A 19462-nucleotide genomic window follows, 5' to 3' on the forward strand; every position below is an offset into this window, starting at 1 on the left:
TGTCCTATTTCTGCCTCAAACAGTTGTCATGAAAAATATATGTATATTTTTTGCAAAGTATTTGACTAATTATACACTTACTATAATCTTTGCTAATTGCTTATATCCGTCACTAAATTGTTAACGAGGCAAACTTTTGTGAGTGTTGAAAAGTTGAAATGATGACTAAAAGGAAAGAACCATTTACAATAGATCCGAGTGATTTACAATTTTACAGATGGAAGCATCCGAAGAAACTCAGAAATCTTAAATATGCATGAATTTTATTTAACTTTAGTACAGTACTTTTTAGAGGTAGCCTAGCATGATAATATTTGCTGAATTTTACCAAGTAACAATTTAAAGTTCCCTACATAAATATGCTACTCGTTCCAGCAAGATACGTGTTAACCCAATCCAAAGTTGATGGATCCTCATTTGAGAAATCAAAAAACTCATCAACATTAAAGTTCACCTTTGAACATTCAACGCCACGTTCGTCCATGGCTTTCACATGATCCTCCATCTCTACCACCCTCCTTCTCTCAGAGCAGTCTCTTGTTGAACAATAACCAGTTTCTTTTTCCATTATTTCCTTCTTTTTGCTTAAATGAGAATTCCAATAGTTCTTGATCTCATTATCAGTTCGACCTGGTAGTCTTCCCGCAATCAGTGACCACCTAATAACAACAAGTTTAAGAATTAATTAACTTCCTTCGAAATTTGTTAATATAAAAAGAGAGAATATATATGGTAATCAACCTGTTCCCTAAAAGTTTATGAAGCCTAATAATCAAGTCCTCCTCTTGGTCTGATATATTTCCTCTCTTGATATTTGGTCTCAAATAGTTTAACCATCTTAGCCTACAACTCTTGCCACATCTTTGTAAACCTGCAAACAAACCCCTCATCAATATTTAATCACATCTTTCCCCCCACATTTAACTCTTTTTAATTTGTTAGTTTAATTTATATGCATATATACCTGCTTTAGCTGCAATAACTGTCCATTTCTTTGGACCATGTATCTCGATTGCTTCAGCTAGCTTTTCATCTTCTTCTGCAGTCCATGCTCCTCTGTTGATTTCTTTCTTTGTGCTTTTGTTCTTCTTTGAATCCATTGGCTACACAGATTTATGTCTCTTGGTCAATCTCCCAGATACTCATTTATATGCTGACTAATCTTTAGATGGAATCTGTGTTAGATTTGATTAGATATCTCCTCTACAGGAAAGCACTTCCAAAAAACTAGTCACAAATTTGTATTATCAACACAACCGGATATATATATATATATATATATATATATATATATATATATATATATATATATATATATATATATATATATATATAGTTTTGCGGTTGCAGGCACCTGCTGGAAATATTACGGCATACATTAACAGTAGTTTCTTACTAGTAGAAACATTTGGTGATGGAAATTTGTTTTTCTCATAATAGTGCAAACAAGAGGATGCCACCAAATGATTAGGTCGGAATTATGTTTAATTTAGTGGTTAGGTGAAATGATGACGATGATAAGATCAATCATAAATATATACTTCTACAATGGCATCCCTTTGGTACACTTTCCTCGATTGGATAGTATCAGATGATGTCATATATAATAAATATTTAATGGAATCGAGTGGAATTCTATGATGCAAATTGATGTATACAGCTCTAGCCTCTAGACATATAATCTACTGCTTATAAGATTTAATAATCATAAATCAATAAAAAATGGAGAACTGGAGTTATACCCGTAGTTTACGTCTATCGGTTTCCTTGTCAAGCATGTATACATCAGGGGTAATGTTGTAAAAGTGTAAAACACAAAAACGTTGTGCAAGACGTCCAAATATTCTACTTACCCTCGTAAGATTATGATGGGAAACCTCTGAAGAGTTTAGATATGTTATCACTGTCATGTTTTTCACGATATGTTCCTGTAGGCAATAACTACTAGTCGCCATAAGAAGATAGTTAGATATGCTATGAGTCGAGATCAGTTCATTTTACCTTGATTGCAAAAAAAAGCTAAGGAATGCGTTTTAGACCGGAAGGAGTGGGTGCGGTCTTGATCGCACTCCATCCTCCACATCATCAAGCACACTGCCCCTGGGTGCATTCCAGGTGCGGTCTAGGCCACACTACGGCCTTCCAGGGGAGCGCTTCCTTGCTTCATTTCTATTTATCTCGTGGGTTACCGTTTTTAAACGATCATTTTTCAAATTATCGGATGTAATTTCACTTAACTTGTAATTGATATTATTCATGTGTATATATAATAGAGTACAAGATACGTGAAACTAACTAAGCTAATAAACAGGAGTTTAAATCCTATACAACTGTTAACTATGTTATCTATCAAGATCATGGTTATCTTTAGTATCTAGAATATCGCCAATACCCCCCCCCCCCCCCCCCCCCCCCCCCCGCGCAAGTTGAACAGTGGTGGTCCAACACGAAGCTTGACACGAAACTGTTCAAACAATGGTCTTGGTAAGCTCTTGGTAAATATATCTGCAAGTTGGAGATGAGTGGATATATATTTGGTTTGAAGCTTGCCAGACGAGACGAGTTCCCGTACAAAATGATAATCAATGTCAATGTGTTTAGCACGTTTATGTGAAATAGGATTTTGGTTGAGGAATAATGCGCTTTCGTTGTCACAAAGTAAGGTTGGCACAAAAGGCGGAAGAGCATGAAGTTCACGAAGGAGATGTGTTACCCAAATGATCTCGGAAGCGGTGTTAGCCATTGCCCGATACTCAGACTCACAACTTGAACGAGAGACCGTTGGTTGCTTTTTAGCGCTCCACGACACCAAATTACCACCTAAAAAATCGAATAACAATAGGTAGACCGTCGTATTTCAATACATCTTGCCCAATCAACATCCGAGTAACCCATGACAGATGAGGAACGAGGTCGAGTGAAATGTAACCCAAATGAGAGTGTGCCCTTAACATATCTTAAAATGCGTTTGACAGCTTGATAATGATCAATGGTAGGTGCTTGAAGAAACTGGCTAACTTGGTTTATCGCATAGGACAAATCAGGACGAGTGATGGTAAGGTATTGGAGTGCCCCAACAAGCGATCAGTACAAGGTATGATCAGAGAACTGGGCCCCATCACTGATCAATTGATCAGTGGCATGAAGTGGAGTGGATACTGGTTTAGATTCGAGAAGACCTGCACGTGTAAGAATATCATGGGCATACTTTGCTTGAGTGAGAAACAAGCCATTATCAGTGTAAGATGCTTCTAGACCAAGGAAATAACTTAGACGTCCAAGGTCTTTAATAACGAGTTCTCCATTTAATCTATTGATAAAACTGCGAATAAGAGATGAGTTGTTGCTTGTAAGAACAATATCGTCCACGTAAACAAGTAAAGCAGTGTGGAGCCTCATTTGAAGACAAAAAGGGACGTATCGGCCCTGCTGCAATAGAAACCAAGTGAAACAAGGAAGGCACTCAATCGTTGAAACCATGATCTTGGAGCTTGTTTAAGGCCATAAAGAGCCTTCTTCAACCGACATACATGAAGAGGAATTTTTTCATCAAGAAAATTAGGTGGTTGTTCCATAAAAACTGTATCCGAGAGACACCCATTCAAAAAAGCATTTTTGACATCTAATTGATGTAAAGGCCAACTTTTCATGACAGCTATGGTCAAAACGATGTGTATTGTTGATGCTTTTATAACAGAGCTTAATGTATGGGAATAATCAATTCCATGTACTTGAGTGAATCCCTGTGCCAAAAGACGAGCCTTGTACCTTTCTATCGAGCCATCAGAATGGAACTTAGTTCGAAATATCTATTTGGAACCGACAACATTTGAATTAGAGGGTCGAGGAACCAAATCCCATGTGTTATTGGAACGTACTACATTCATTTCTTCTTCCATTTCCATAAGCCACTAAGGATTTTTAGCTGCTGATCTGAACCCCTTTGGGACAGTTGTAGAGAACAAGGAGGTGATGAGCGGTGTGCTAGCCAATGAGGCCAAGTCAGCAAAAAGTTTTCGTTTAACAATACCATCTTTAAGACGAGCAACCATTGGGTGAACAGAGCCGATATGTTGTGGTATAGAAGAATCATGATGGGTAGGTGATCATTCTGGAGGTGCTGCATCAACAGCTGATTCGGCAGATGGCGAAGGTGATGACGATGCTATTGATGATGGTGAAGGAGAGGGTGAAGGTGAGGCATGTATGATTGGTAGATTAAGGGTTGATGGTTGCTGAAGTGGCGGACAGAGAACACATGTTTGTGGTATCGAATTGGGTTGAAGAGGTTGTGGCAACAGTGGAGAGGGAACACCTGCCACTGTCGGTTGTGTTGGTTCATCAAATGTCGAAAATACGGTTTGTGCAAGATTAGTAGCGGATAACACACCGGAAAATGGTAGAGTATTTTTGTCAAATGGGCATGCCAAGATATGTAGACTCGTTTGATGCTTGGATCTAGATACTTGTAGCCTTTATATTCAGTACAATAATCAATGAAGATACATGGAGTGCTTCGTGGGGGAAGCTTATGAGGTGCATAATCCCTTAGATTAGGGAAAACGCGACAACCAAATACCTTGAAAACTTCATAATTTGGCACTTGATGAAAAAGTACCTCAAATGGACTTTTATGGAAGAGAACTTTGGTAGGCAACCGGTTAATGATGTAAACCGTAGAACTGAACGAGTCAACCCACAGAGAGGCAGGAGCATGGGCATTAAATAACATAGCTAGGTCAGTTTCTATGATGTGTATATGTTTTCTTTCAGCACGTGCATTCTGTTCAGGTGTATATGGACACAAAATACGGTGATGAATGCCATTAGTGTTAAAGATATGGCGAGCACTATTATTAATGAACTCAGTTCCTCCATCACTTTGAAATTTTTTGATCGTGCAGTTAAATTGAGCTTGAACAAAAGTGATGAAGATAGGTAGTATGGCTGAGAAATCTGATTTCTTCTTGAGTGGATAGAACCAGGTGAAACGTGAGTGGTCATCAACAAAAATAACATAGTAAAGATAGCCATCTGTAGAGGAAATGGGTGCAGAACCCCATAAATCACAATGAATAAGGTCTAAAACATGTGCAACTTGTTTCAAGTTGTCACTGAAAGGTAATCGAGAGCTTTTGGATAATTGACACGAAGTACATAAACCAGGTTTAGGTAAGATAGATGAAATAGACAAAGAACCAACTTTATGTAATAATGAAATAATGTCAAAAGCTACATGCCCTAATCTACTATGCCAAAGTTCAAAAGATGCAGTAATGCATTTATTTTTTAAAGCTGCAATGAAAGCCTTGGTTCCTTACTCAAGCACATAGAGTCCATCCTCACGTTTGACCCTTGCTATTATGTCCTTGCTGATGCGATTCTGAATAGCAAAAGATTTATTAGAGAACACTATGTCAACCGATGAGTCATCGATTAGTTTGCTAATGAAGAGAAGGTTCTTAGTAATGTGAGGAACCACAAGAACATCTAACAGCTTAAGATTATCTAAAACAATAGTGGTACCAATTCTAGAGATATTTAAACATTTACCATTCCCAAAAATAACTTGGTGTTTACCCGAATAAGGAGCGGAGCTGTCAAGAGTACTTATGGAATTGGTCGTGTGGGCCGATGCTCCAGAGTCAACATACCAATCCAGGCAGGATTGAGTTAAGGTGCATTGATTCTGAAAGGACTGAGCAAGGTTAGCATCAATTGGAGACTCACGTTTGGCATATGTAGATAGGTTTTGGACACTCTGAGGCGTAGTGCCCATTAGTTCTGTAGAGTTGACAGTGTGGGGGGTGCTTGCCACGTCCATGTCCTCTTGAGAAATTTCTCCTGCCACGTCCTCCTGAAAAATTCCCTCGATTGGAGGCTGAGCCACGGGAATTAGTTGAGGAGCACGGTACTGTTGTGTCTGGAAAGCAACAACAGGTGGTGTAGAATTGTTGTGAATTGAGTTTAAAAATAACTCATGACTTTCAGCTATAGTGAGAGAAGAGTGCAAAAGGCAGGAGCTGGCTTTAGAGCACGATGAGTGGTGGAAAATGACTCATAGCTAGAACCTAATCCGCACAAAAACCAGTGGTTTTTGTCCATGTCATCAATAGGTTCCCAATAGCCGCCAGTTAGTCACAAATGCCTTTAAACTTGCGACCGTATTCAGAAACAGTGGAAGTACCTTTGTGTAGTTTTCGTAGGGAGTCACGAAGAGTATGCATTCGTTCCATGGAGTCATGGTTGTATCCAGCTTCAAGTGAATTCCATATAGCTTGAGTGGATTTGAGGCCTATGGTCTCTACCATAGCTTCTTCAGAGAGAGATGATTGAATAATGAGCAAGGCTTGTTGATTGGCCTTGTGTCACGATGGATACAGAGGGTTTTGTTGAGGTGGTTTGCCTTCAACCTCAACAGTGGTAGTAGGTGGAGGAGTCGTCCCATCAATATGTCCCAAGAGATCCTGATAGGACAATAAGGGTGTGATTTGATTTTTCCACATCAGGTAGTTTGTGGAAGAGAGTTTGATGGTGAGAAGATGTAAGATGATGTTGAGAGAGATGGGAGTTTCAGATGTAGACATTGTAAAAGAATCGAGAAAAGAGAAGAAACAAAGGGGAGGTCGGCTAGGGTTAATGTTGTGCCCGATACCGTATCAAATGTATTTTCACTTAACTTGTAATTGATATTATTCATGTGTATATATAACAGAGTACAAGATATGTGAAACTAATTAAGCTAATAAACAGGAGTTTAAATCTCATACAACTGTTAACTATGTTATCTATCAGGATCATGGTTATCTTTATTATCTAGAACTTTAGTATCTAGAATATCGCTAATACATATATATATATATATATATATATATATATATATATATATATATATATATATATATATATATATATTACCAATACTATAAATACTTTATCAACTTAACCAAAATAACTCATCAACATTTTATGTTTTTTACAATCTTCTCTCTTTTCAAAACCACAAAAATGTCATCCTCCAAAAATCCAATCAACGAAAAAACACCCACTAGAAAATCCACAAATCCAAGACCTTCATTCGATCAACCGGTTTATTCGCTCCATTCTACCACTACAGGGGTATGCTTCCCTATTTTCCACAACATATCCAACAACCACGTCGTACGCAACCATTTCCACAAGCACAACCACAAATTGACCAAGATTTTGATCCTTTGATTTTTGTTCCCAACCAGAGTTTGTTCCACAAACACAAACACAATCGCAACCACAAACACCCATTTCTGAATCTGAACTAGAGTTCCACAAACTCAACCCTCTCAACCAGGAAATAAAAGAAAAGAGAAGGCGGAAGCTAAAGCATGGTCACCTCAAGAAGAGTTAGTATTAGCACAATCATGGATTGACATTTCAGAGGACACAAAGACGGGAGGGAACCAAAAACATCATCGTTTTGGATGCGTGTTAGAGCTCAATTCCACAAAGGAATGAACCTAGAACCATATCGTACTAAACATGAGGTGTACTCAAAATGGGGAAAGATGAAAAAAGACGTGATGTTGTTTAACGATTTATATAACAAGATGAAACGACAATGGAAAAGCGGCAAAAGTGACGAAGTGGTTTTGGAGAAAGCTTTTAACATTTATCAAAAAGAGTAAAATAAGATTTTCAAGTTTTTTGAAGTTTGGAATCTAATCAAAAGCAACAAAAAATGGAAAAAACTGAAAACAAGCGACGAGCACATCGATATCGGATAAAAAAGGTCAAGAAATTCCAAATCCGAACACACTTCATCGGATGCTCGCGTTGGTTTCGACCTCAACGAAGATGAGCCCGCTCAAGTGTTACCACCCTCCCGAGCAATGGGAAGTGACAAAACAAAAAACAAAGGCAAGGGCAAAACGTCGGAACCGGATGACTCGAAAGAAATGAGCGAGAATGTGCAAGACATAAAAGATAGATTTGATAAATTTTTGCAACTTGCTTCGGATAGAGAGAGTTGGAAACAAAGGGACAACGACCTAAGAGTGCTATCGATGGACACGTCGAATTTGACCCGGGATGCACTTCAAGTCGTTTTGCAAATGAAGGAAGACGTGAAAGAACGTTACGCTATTCGTGGTTTAATTTGTAGTTGTTTTCCAAGTTTTTAATTATTTGATGTGTGTTTTTTTGTTTTGTTTTTTTTAAGTTGTATGTTTAAGGTTTCTAGTTTTTTATTTTCTAATTTCCTAGGATTTTCTTTTAAGTAATATGATTTTTATTTTTAATTAATGAAGTATTTTGTTTTTATTTAAACTAAAATTTTTATTTATTTAAAAATAAAAATAATTTAAAAAATGTGGCACCACTCCTTGGGTATGGTATGAGACCACACTTTTGTGGTAATGGGTGAGGTGATGCCTACATGTTACTACGGTTTCATGAGGGAGCACGACACCACTCCCTCTAGCCTTATTGGCAAGTCAAAAACCATAGGCGAGCGACCCTTGAGACACCTAAGAATATATGATGTTGTTTTTGTTGTTATCAATGAGCGACTAAAAGAAAATAAAACAGACTATGATTAGTGATCCAAACAAGTAATTGATGGAAATATTTACTAAAAAAGATGACACAAAGAAAAATTGGACTTCTATTTCTTCTAGATTATTTCTCATCACTTGAAAAACAAAAAAAAAAAAAAAGACAATATATAGGCTTCATTTGTAGTTACTCCATAAATCTAGACTCTTCATTAGCTACCATTATTTCCATCATTATTTATCTTTATCACCAATATTTTATTCTAGAGGTTACAAAAAAGAAGAAGTAAAAACTTAATAAAAGATAATAAAAACTCCATAAATTCATGCAAGTTAATTTATTTTTTCCAACAATGTCTCCTGTAAATTAAACTTGCTTTTAACTCTGAGTATTTCAACATGTCCTTTAAAAACATGAGCACCAAGTGGCTTTGTGAAAATATCCGTTGTTTGATCTTCCGACTTGCAATACTCAACGTGAATATCTCCTTCGTTTACAAGTTCTCTCAAGAAATGATATTGCATGCGTATATGTTTTGTCCTTCCATGAAGAGTGGGATATTTTGTGATAGAAATTGTTGAACTATTGTCATAAAACAAAGTTGTTGGCTTGTTTTGTTTTTGATGAATAGTCTCCAATATTCCACGTAACCAAACCCATTGACATCCTGCATAAGCTGCAACAATATATTCAGCATCGGTTGTAGAGAGCGTCACAACATGTTGTTTCTTTAAGCTCCATGATATTGCACCACTTCCAAGATGAAAAACATATCCATATATGTTTATACTATCATCCATACTTCCATGTAAATCAATATCAATATAACCAATAAGATTAACTGGTGCGTTAGCTTTATAAAAATTCCATAGTCAATGGTTCCTTTAACATATCTTAAGATTCTCTTGGAAACTTCCCAATGATTTGAATAAGACTTCTCCATAAATCTACTCACCAAGATAACCACATATACAATGTCAGGCCTTGTAGAAGTTAGATACATCAAATTTCCAACAAGACTTCTAAACAAAGTATAATTGATGAGTTTTCCTTCACCTTCTTTGGACAATTTCAAACCTGTGATGCAAGGAGTAGTGACCTCATTAGCTTTATCCATCTTGAACTTTTTAATAACATCTTTTGCATACTCTCTTGAGAAATAATTTTTTTTTCTTGGATTGATGCATTCCATGCCAATAAAATGATGAAGTTCTCCCATATCTTTCATTTCAAATTCTTCCATCACTGAGTGTTTGAACTCACTCAAAATCTTCAAATCATTTCCTATTAAAATAAGATCATCAAAATAAAGACTAATAACAATGAATCTTCCTTGAACATCGCCTTTTATGTAGAGAGTATGCTCATATGCATGTTTTTGAAAACCAAATTTATCAAAATAAGAATTGATACGACTGTAGCAAGCTCAGGGTGATTGCTTCAACTTGTACAATGCTTTGTTCAATTTGTACACCTTTTCCTCTTCTCATTTATTGACAAGTCCAAGTGGTTGGTCAACATAGAATGCTTCTTTAAGAACACCATTTAAAAATGTGGATTTCACATCCATTTGAAACAACTTCCAATTATTTTGTGCTGTAAGAGAAATGAGTAACCGAATAATTTCGAGTCTTGAAACGGGAGAAAACACTTTTGTAAAATCTTCTCCTTCCTTTTGTTTGTAACTTTTAGCTACAAGTCTTTCATTGTGTTTATTGATTTAGCCATCTGAATTTTTCTTTGTCTTGTACACCCATTTTACTCTAATAGAATTCTTGTGTGACGACAAATTTGTAAATTACCATGCATCATTTTTTTCGATCAATCCTATTTCCTCTTGCATAACGTTCCTCCATTATTCTTCTTGATAAGCATCATCAAAGGAAATTGTATCTTCTCCTATAAAAAATCAATAAATATGACATCATTTTGCATAATTTCTTCAGTTGCTTCATAAAGATCCTCGATGGTTCTTGTTCTTCTTATCGGTTCAGGAAGAACTCGAAGGAGAACTAGGGGAAGAACTTGAAAAATTAGGAGGATTCTCCCCTTGATCTTCATTTTCAACAATTTTGTAACGACCGAAAATCCAACCAATTTAAATTTTTCAAAAACAACCCGATTTTATTAAATCATTACAAAAAGGTTTTCAATACAAATCATTTACAGTATTCCCAGAATCACATTACTACAAAATCATGAGGAGCGGTACGATCACGCCTTTACCTTGCCACGGTCTCTTGAAGAAACTGAAAAATATCAAACCACAACTGTAAGCCCGAAAGCTTAGTGAGATACCCCCAAATGCCAACCACATATATCATACACATATCATGCTATCTCATAACGAATCACAGAACAGCCATGCATATCGGGTCTACTGTGAGACTGGTCTGCCTTGTCAAGCCTTCAGTCCACCGGGTCCATCCTCCAAGTCCAATCATGTCCCTCGAGTCTACAGTGTGGTTGGTCCGCCCGCACTAGGCCTTCAACTCACCTGGTCCACTCTCTGAGTCCAATAATGTCCTTCGAGTCTGCAATGTGGTTGGTCCGCCCGCACCGGGCCTTCAACCCACATGGTCCACTCTCTGAGTCTACAGTATGATTGGTCCGCCCGCGCCCGGTCCTTCAGTCGGCCTGTTCCACTCTCCGAGCCTCGACACGTATGGTCCGCCCTCATGGGGCCTACAGCCTATCCGGACCGCTCGCTGGGCCTTCGGAACAACCGGTCCGCCCTGGGCATCTTGGCCTACAGCACGAAGCAGGACCCGCCTCAACCCAACTCCAGTCCAAACAACCATGCGCACATAAACATACATCCACATAACAATTCATATCCAGGCAAACCGATCTAGCAGATCACATAACACAACATACTCTAACGGGATACCGCCCTAATCGGTCACTAGCAAATACCATCCTAACTATTAGGATGCAACCATATCAAAGCAATAACATAACAACAGATACCCAGATCTCAATCCGATAAAAGGGCCGGCCTTGGTGCCTTAGACCCTGTTGATATAGTTAGGATAACTCACCTTGAAACTGCCAGCTGAAAGGATAAGATCCCGCTGCTCCAAACTCCGACACGAACTCCTCCACTGAACACCAAAACACTCAACTCAATAAATACCTTTAATTACCAAAAATACCCCTGGAAGACAACTGGTCAACCCTTGGACAAGGTTAAAGTCAACCCATGACTGACTCTATTCGCCGAGTCAACCCGATGACTCGCCGAGTCTTCAAGCTTAGAACTTCCCTAAATCCGCAACCTAACTCGCCGAGTCACCCCGAGACTCGTCGAGTCCAGCAACTCTGAGTCCATTCGTACCCAACTCACCGATTCTCGACTCAACCAGAAAATATTGGGACTCTTCGACAAGACTCGTCGAGTCCAAGAACAGACTCGCCGAGTCTAAGGCTATCTTCAACCTACTCGTCGAGGTGTTCATCCAACTCGTCGAGTTCCAGCTCATCTTCAAGCAACTCGTCGAGTCCACCCTTGTGACTCGCTGAGTACCACCGGTCTGAATCCATACAGAAGCATTCCAGGCCATGCAATTGATCCAAAACATAGATCTAGCCTCCTACAACCCATCCATCACGTAAAGTGGCAAACTTTACGTGAATCCAAAGAGATCAAGGCCTTTTTACTCTAGGGTTTGGGGTTTGGGACATGATAGCTCCATCAACAACACAAGAACAGGGACTTTAATGCTCTTAAGACCTTCTCCACTCCAGATTTGAGGTAGCAACCTCATATCTATCCTTCAAAGTCAAGATGCCACAAATCTAAGCTTCCCACGCAACCCCAAAATGAAGAATCTAGAAGAACACATCCCATGAACGAGATATTACCTCAAAATGAAGCCTCCAACAGCAAGAGATCCGAATCTAAACAAAGCCTCCAACAGCAAGAGATCCATATCCAGAGCCTCAACACAAGAAAGGAAGTATTTGGCATCAAATCAACCCAATAATGTCCATAAGAAACCCTAAATCCCATTATACTTCACAAAACAGAAGATGAGCCGAAATCATACCTCTAGATCGACGATCTAAGCTTCAAATCCACAGTATAGCAACCTCCTTTGCTTCCTCTTGTCTAGAACCTTCTCCTTTTTTGCTAAATAACACACACAAGGTCAAGAAATGCTTCCTTTCTCTCTCAAAACGTTCAAGCACTCAAGGGTTTCTCTCTAAGGGTTGGTGAGCACAAATGACGGCCATAAGGCCCTTTAAATAGGTCTCAAACCCCGGAAATTAGGGTTTCAAATCGATGCATCACAGTATACAACAAAGTCCTCCATTCCTTCCGGGAGGGCTAACACCAGGGCCTCGCATAACCTTTGACGAAGCGTCTCAAAGGAGGCCTGCTGCTCGGGGCCCCATGAAAAAGCAACACCCTTCTGGGTTAACCTAGTGAGTGGCACTGCGATCTTAGAGAAATACCTGATAAATCTCCGACAATAACCGGCCAACCCTAGAAAACTCCTGATCTCGGAGGGTGACCTCGGCACCTCCCAAATCATCACTGCCTCCACTTTGGTCGGATCGACCAATATCCCATCCTGGTTAACAAGATGTCCAAGGAACTGGACCTCTCACAACCAGAAATCACACTTGGAGAATTTGGCATAAAGCCTCTACGATCTCAGAACTCCGAGGATCTCCCTCAAATGCTCCTCAAGCTGCTCCCTAGATCTCGAATATACCAAAATGTCATCAATAAATACGATCACCGACCGATCCAACATCGGCCTGCACACCCGGTTCATGAGATCCATGAACACTGCCGGAGCATTGGTGAGCCCGAAAGGCATCACCACAAATTCATAATGCCCATAACACGTCCTAAACGCTGTCTTCTGGACGTCCTCGTCTCGCACCCTCACCTGATGGTATCCAGACCTTAAATCGATCTTGGAGAACCAAGATGCTCCCTGCAACTGGTCGAACAAATCGTCGATCCTCGGCAACGGGTAACGGTTCTTGACCGTCAGCTTGTTCAACTTCCGGTAATCAATGCACATCCGGTGTGAACCATCCTTCTTCTTTACAAACAGAATGGGCGCTCCCCACGGCGAGCTACTCGGCCGAATAAACCCTTTCCCCAGCAGCTCCTGAAGCTGCGAGTATAACTCTTGCATCTCTGGAGGCGCAAGACGATAAGGCACCTTAGCGATAGGCGCGGCCCCCGGGACCAAATCAATACCGAACTCTACTTACCTCACGGGAGGCACCCCTGGAAATTCCTCTGGAAAGACATCCGGGAACTCACGTACTATAGGAACCTCCTCCACCGACCTCGGCCTCCTGGAATCAACCCACATATCTGACACGTACGCCACAAAACCCTTACAGCCCTGCTGTAGACACTGCCTCACCCTAGCGGCCGAATAAAATGCTGATCCAGAACGGGTACCCTCGCCGTATACTATAAGAAATCCCCCACTAGGGTCTCGTATGGTCACTAGCTGTCGCTCGCAGTCGATAACCGTACCGAACTTGCTCAACCAGTCCATGCCCACGATGACACAAACATCCCCCATGACAATAGGAACCAAATCAATCGGGAACTCAACACCGAAAATCTCGAGTATGCACCCACGGATCACCTCTGTGGCATATATCGCCTTCTCGTCAGCTATGGAAACTCTTAGAGGCCGACTCAGCGCCTTGCGACTAACACTGATGTGCTGACTAAAAGCCAAAGATACAAAGGACCGACTCACACCCGAATCAAATAATACCAAGGCAGGTACAGAATTCACAAGAAAAGTACCTACTCATAACATAAAATGAGCATAATATTTCAACATTATAATAAATACACGAAAGAATACATACCAGCCACGACATCGGGCGCTACGCGGACCTCCTCCGCGGTCAACTGAAACGCTCTCCCACGTGCCCTCGGTGCCTCGGCCTTCACTGGCCCACTCCCGGTAGCTCTGATGGTGGCAGGGGCAGATCCATGAGGTGTTCCCAGTGGTGATCCCAGCAACTGCGGACACTCCGCCTTCCGGTGTCCGGTCTAGTTGCAGTGAAAACATATTGCAAACCCCTTGGGGCAGTCCTTGGCCATATGCCCCTCCTTACCACATTTGTAGCAAGATCCAGCTCTACGCACTCCATCATGACCCTTGCCGCACTTTCCACAAGTGCGGCCCTTCTGGCTCCCGGATTTGGGATCAGCGGGCTTGGCCCGCTTGGCTGTCGGCTGGAATTGTGCCGTCCACCGATCCCTCCCCTGAGACTCAACCTCCTCCCTAGCTTGAGTCTCCAGCTCAATATCCCTCTTTCGGGCATTTGCCTGAAGCTCAGCAAATGTCCGGTATGAGGAGTTCGCCACGAACTCCCGAATGTCCCGTCTCAAGATACTCAAATACCGACTCATACGTGCCTGCTCAGTGGACACGTGCTCAGGGCAGAACATCGCCCTCTCGTGAAACATCCTGGTAATCACCGTAACAGACTCAGTTCCCTGCTTGAGGGTCGGAAACTCCTGGGCCAAACGTTCCCTCTCCACCTGGGGAACGTACTCATGTCGGAACATGGCAGTGAACCTCCCCCAGGTCACTGCCGCAAGCTCAGCAGGCGAAAAGTGTGTTGTGACAAACTTCCACTAGTCCTTCGCTCCCAAGCGAAGCTGGTTCAGTGCGAACCGTACTCTCAAATGCTCAGGAGATGAGCAAGTGAAGAAACACCCCTCTATGTCATAAATCCATCTCATAGCCGCCACCGGGTCCTGGGTCCCATCAAACTCCGGTGGTTTCGTGTTGTTGAATTCCTGGAACAGCAACGCATCACCACCCTGCGGCCTAGCAGCAGCAACAACTGCAGTGGCCGCCACAACCGCAGCCTCAGAAAGAGCGGAATAACGCTCATCGAAGGTCTCAATCAGCGCGGTCTTAATAGACCCGAACATCTCTGGTATATCTGCCCTGATGACCGCAGCCACCTCCTCATGAATGATCTGTCGGATCTCCTCATCACTAGCCCCGACACCCTCCGGCATATGACGTGTCCTCACCATGATCAACCTCTGAAATACAACATACGATAAATTAGAATCCGCTCGAGCATACTCACACTCGACAACTCATCCCTCCTTGATCCTTGGTATACCGAAGATTCTTACTTGGATCGTGCACCGCCCCGGTGATTTCAGTAGTACGGGCCCAATACTACTGTCCACACCGTCTCAGTACACACACCCAAATCCTCCTCTTCGGATCCCAACTTCCAAGTACTCTATCACTCTCTAATAGATCTCTCATAAGCTCCTCGCCGCTACCTATTTGCTCTCAAGCATCTCATAATAGCTCACATCTCCCTAGGCTAAGGCATCACAAATCAGGGCACTCTAGTCCTAATAAGAATACCTAGCCTACTCTAGCAAGAGAATACATCATATCAATTTCCATAAACATATAATATAAGGGTATTTTGGGAAATCACCGTTCGGGCGCTGACTGATCGTACACACGTTTCTTCTTTGAATTTCTCTAAAAATCTTTTACTCTTAGAAAAGTTTAATTCTCTTTTGAAAATATTTTTCCAAATCCTCAGTTTGAGTTCAAATACTCCCGAAGGTGTACCCGAATCCCTCAAACCAAGGCTCTGATACCAAATTGTAACACCGTAAATTTCTAAACAAAATTTTCAAATTTTCATAAAACATAATTCAATTAATATTCAGAAAACAACCATATTTAATCATTCAATCTAAGTAATACAAAATCCCAAGATCTCAAAATCATAAATCCCACGCGTGTGTACTGATCAAGCCGATGCCTTCCCGCGGTCATCACTAGTACCTGAAACAAATAACATCAAACATTGTAAGCACAAAGCTTAGTGAGTTCCCCAAAATACCACATATAACACATATTAGCCACTCGAGGCTATAACTCTGTGGGTCCGTGCACCCAAACTCTGTGAACCCTCAGGTTCTAACTCTGTAAACATGCACAGCATAAATCACATAGAAATAATGCAGTACAACACATAACATACATAGCATACAAATACTCTATCACATAACTCTAGTTACCTAGTCAAGGTAAAGTATAGTGAGAAGACTCACCTCGCGTGTCTCGGTAATTCGTAAATCCTGAAATCACTAGTGCTCGATCTCCCGAGCTATAGTCCTCCTATAGCACAATACATCTCTAATTAACACTTTCCCAACTAAGGTCGACTACCCTTTAACAAGTCAACTTAGGTCAATGCTGGTCAACGGTCAACGGTCAACTTTGACCGGACTCGGCGAGTGCACTATAGCAACTCGGCGAGTCTGAGCGTATACATTGATTTCCCTTGAATCCTCCCTTGACACGTTGAGTATTCTCCTAACTCGACGAGTTCCACCTGGCATGATTTGTGGGGCCACCACGACTCAACTCGTCGAGTCTCAAGAACAACTCGGCGAGTCCAGCTTGATTCAGTCCACCTGTCCACTGACTCCCCCTGAATCACTGAGTCAACCCTCCCCAACTCGGCAAGACCACTCGCTGTGTGGTCGGGGCAATATTCATACTACTCGCCGAGTCTGTTCTTCGGACTCGGCGAGTCCGTGCCATGTAATGACTCAAACTTGCTCATAAGGTCAGATCCAGTCCATTAACCCATAGATCCAGTCCTTCCAAGCTTATTTAGCACGTACAGTCACTATCTTGATGCACATACAATATCTATATGACCATATATGATGCTTTTGTCTCAAATACTACAACTCAAGGTCATAAACTCGATTGTTATACATAAAGCTTGATGAGTGAGGCTCTCTGGACCTCTATGGATCCAGATGCAGAGCCTCAACACAAGAAGGGAACTATTTGGCATCAAATCAACCCAATAATGTCCATAAGAAACCCTAAATCCCATTATACTTCACAAAACAGAAGATGAGCCGAAATCATACCTCTAGATCGATGATCTAAGCTTCAAATCCACAGTATAACAACCTCGTTTGCTTCCTCTTGTCTAGAACCTCCTCCTTCTTTGCTAAATAACACACACAAGGTCAAGAAATGCTTCCTTTCTCTCTCAAAACGTTCAAGCACTTAAGGGTTTCTCTCTAAGGGTTGGTGAGCACAAATGACGACCATAAGGCCCTTTAAATAGGTCTCAAACCACGGAAATTAGGGTTTCACCACACAGCGTGGATTCGCCGAGTCTGGATGCGAACCCGTCCCCAATTCCGCGATCCTACTCGGCGAGTTTGGGCTCCAACTTGCCGAGTCCGCTCACAATTTCCAAAAATAAACCAATAAAAATACCTGGAAATTTCGGGCTGTTACAACTAAATTCGATAACATTGAATTTGTAGAAACATGAAACAAGAAAAATGAAATTTGAATCAACTTCGATTCCATCCACAACCAAGGAGATGAATATGTGGTCGACGCATGAATCACAAGATGAACAACGACTTATCTTTTTGGGTAGAGTGATTCTTATTTTCTTGATTGTTCAGGCGTCAAGTAATAAATATGTTTTTTTATATATGAGTAGCATACCAGCCTATGGTATACTAATATAAATATCCACACACACACATACACACACTCACACATTGTATTTTTGTTTTGATAACTTTACACATGATTATTTGGTGTTTGCAGGCAATTACGAATTCGGCTTGTGAGTTCATAGGGAATGTTCAATCAACAAAACTAACATCCAGTGTTGTATGAAAACTATACTTTTGTTTAGATCATGAAATATATAATATGAGAAGTTTAATAAAAAAAATGGTAGAAAGAAACATAAAATGTGAACATTTTTTAATAATTAAATTATCATTTTTTGAACTTTCTTCATCCTGCTGGAAGTGAAAGGGCATCTCATGCATTATCTGTTGGGCAAAGGCTAAAATAATGTTGCCATATAAATCGTAGCTTATAACGATAGAGAAAGTAAAGTTCACCTATTCCATTACATTCAAAATCCCCAAAAGCATGAAGAATATATTTGCTAAACTTTGCAATAGCAACATACTTTACTATTATTATCAATATATGCAATGTATTTTAATTTTTATCCATAACGGCAACATATTTAAATTTCTTTATTTGTGGTATCATTGTTATTGATAAAGAAATGCAACTACATTACCACATAAAAAAACATTAGTCCGGTTGCAAAGCATGGACATTTATACTGGTTTATATAAAAATTGTGTTGTATGTATTAATTATTTGGTATAGATGAATATGAATCAAATTACCCTATTATGAAAAATTGATAATATACCCACGTTGTGACCCCTGTTTTGGGCCATTGAAGTAGCCCATAATGGGTCACTATACTTGAGTTGGAGTAGGCCATGAATAACATTAGTTTCCGCTGTCAAATCTCAAAACCTCCAATAAATTTTTATTTCTCATAGTTCATACTTTCCGTTTCCCAACGAATTGTTGTCGACATTTATTTTGGCATATATGCCATAAATAATATCATTATAATATTTATTAATATCATTATAATATTTATTAAATGAGTAAGAAAACTCAGGATTGGTGCCAAAGATATTTAGTGTATGTCAAGAATTTCATTGCTTTAGGTTTTTGACTTGGGCGTTTTTGGCAAAATATTCAGTCCTAAGTAGATATCCCTTGATTTGAAAAATAAATTGATAGTGAATCATATTTTTAAATGAACACTTCTCATTTTCTTATATGGACATATATGATCCTTTGATTTTTTTAGAAGTTTTATTTGTTTTAGCAATAATATATATATATATATATATATATATATATATATATATATATATATATATATATATATATATATATATATATATATATATATATACTAGCCGTACACCCGCGCAAAGCGGCGACGAAAAATAGTTTCTCATTCGGTAATAAATTCTATACGGAAACATGTTAGATTTCAAGTAACACAAAACATA

At 40.1% G+C, this 19462-nt stretch overlaps 1 protein-coding gene across 1 annotated transcript; it reads right to left on the reverse strand.

Annotated features, from left to right (window-relative positions):
• Window positions 1–242: 242 nt before the first annotated feature.
• On the reverse strand, window positions 243–1251 carry LOC144996976 (transcription factor MYB114-like). The gene is made up of 3 exons (XM_078956790.1): window positions 965–1251; window positions 742–871; window positions 243–659 (listed from the first exon to the last, which is right to left on the reverse strand). Exons 1-3 carry the CDS (start codon window positions 1098–1100, stop codon window positions 350–352), a joined length of 576 nt encoding a protein of 191 aa, XP_078812916.1. The 5' UTR covers window positions 1101–1251; the 3' UTR covers window positions 243–349.
• Between the last annotated feature and the right edge of the window lie 18211 nt (window positions 1252–19462).

This window comes from Lactuca saligna, chromosome 5 (assembly GCF_052625555.1).
Source record: "Lactuca saligna cultivar CGN05327 chromosome 5, ASM5262555v1, whole genome shotgun sequence".
Taxonomy (NCBI): Eukaryota; Viridiplantae; Streptophyta; class Magnoliopsida; order Asterales; family Asteraceae; genus Lactuca; species Lactuca saligna.

What these genes read in the sequence shown, in the direction of transcription:
- LOC144996976 (XM_078956790.1), bottom strand. Translation starts at nt 1,100, where the DNA reads ATGGATTCAAAGAAGAACAAAAGCACAAAGAAAGAAATCAACAGAGGA. An exon ending in AGTTATTGCAGCTAAAGCAG is followed by an intron (nt 872 to 964) that starts GTATATATGCAT and finishes GTTTGTTTGCAG; the next exon opens with GTTTACAAAGATGTGGCAAG. An exon ending in CATAAACTTTTAGGGAACAG is followed by an intron (nt 660 to 741) that starts GTTGATTACCAT and finishes TGTTGTTATTAG; the next exon opens with GTGGTCACTGATTGCGGGAA.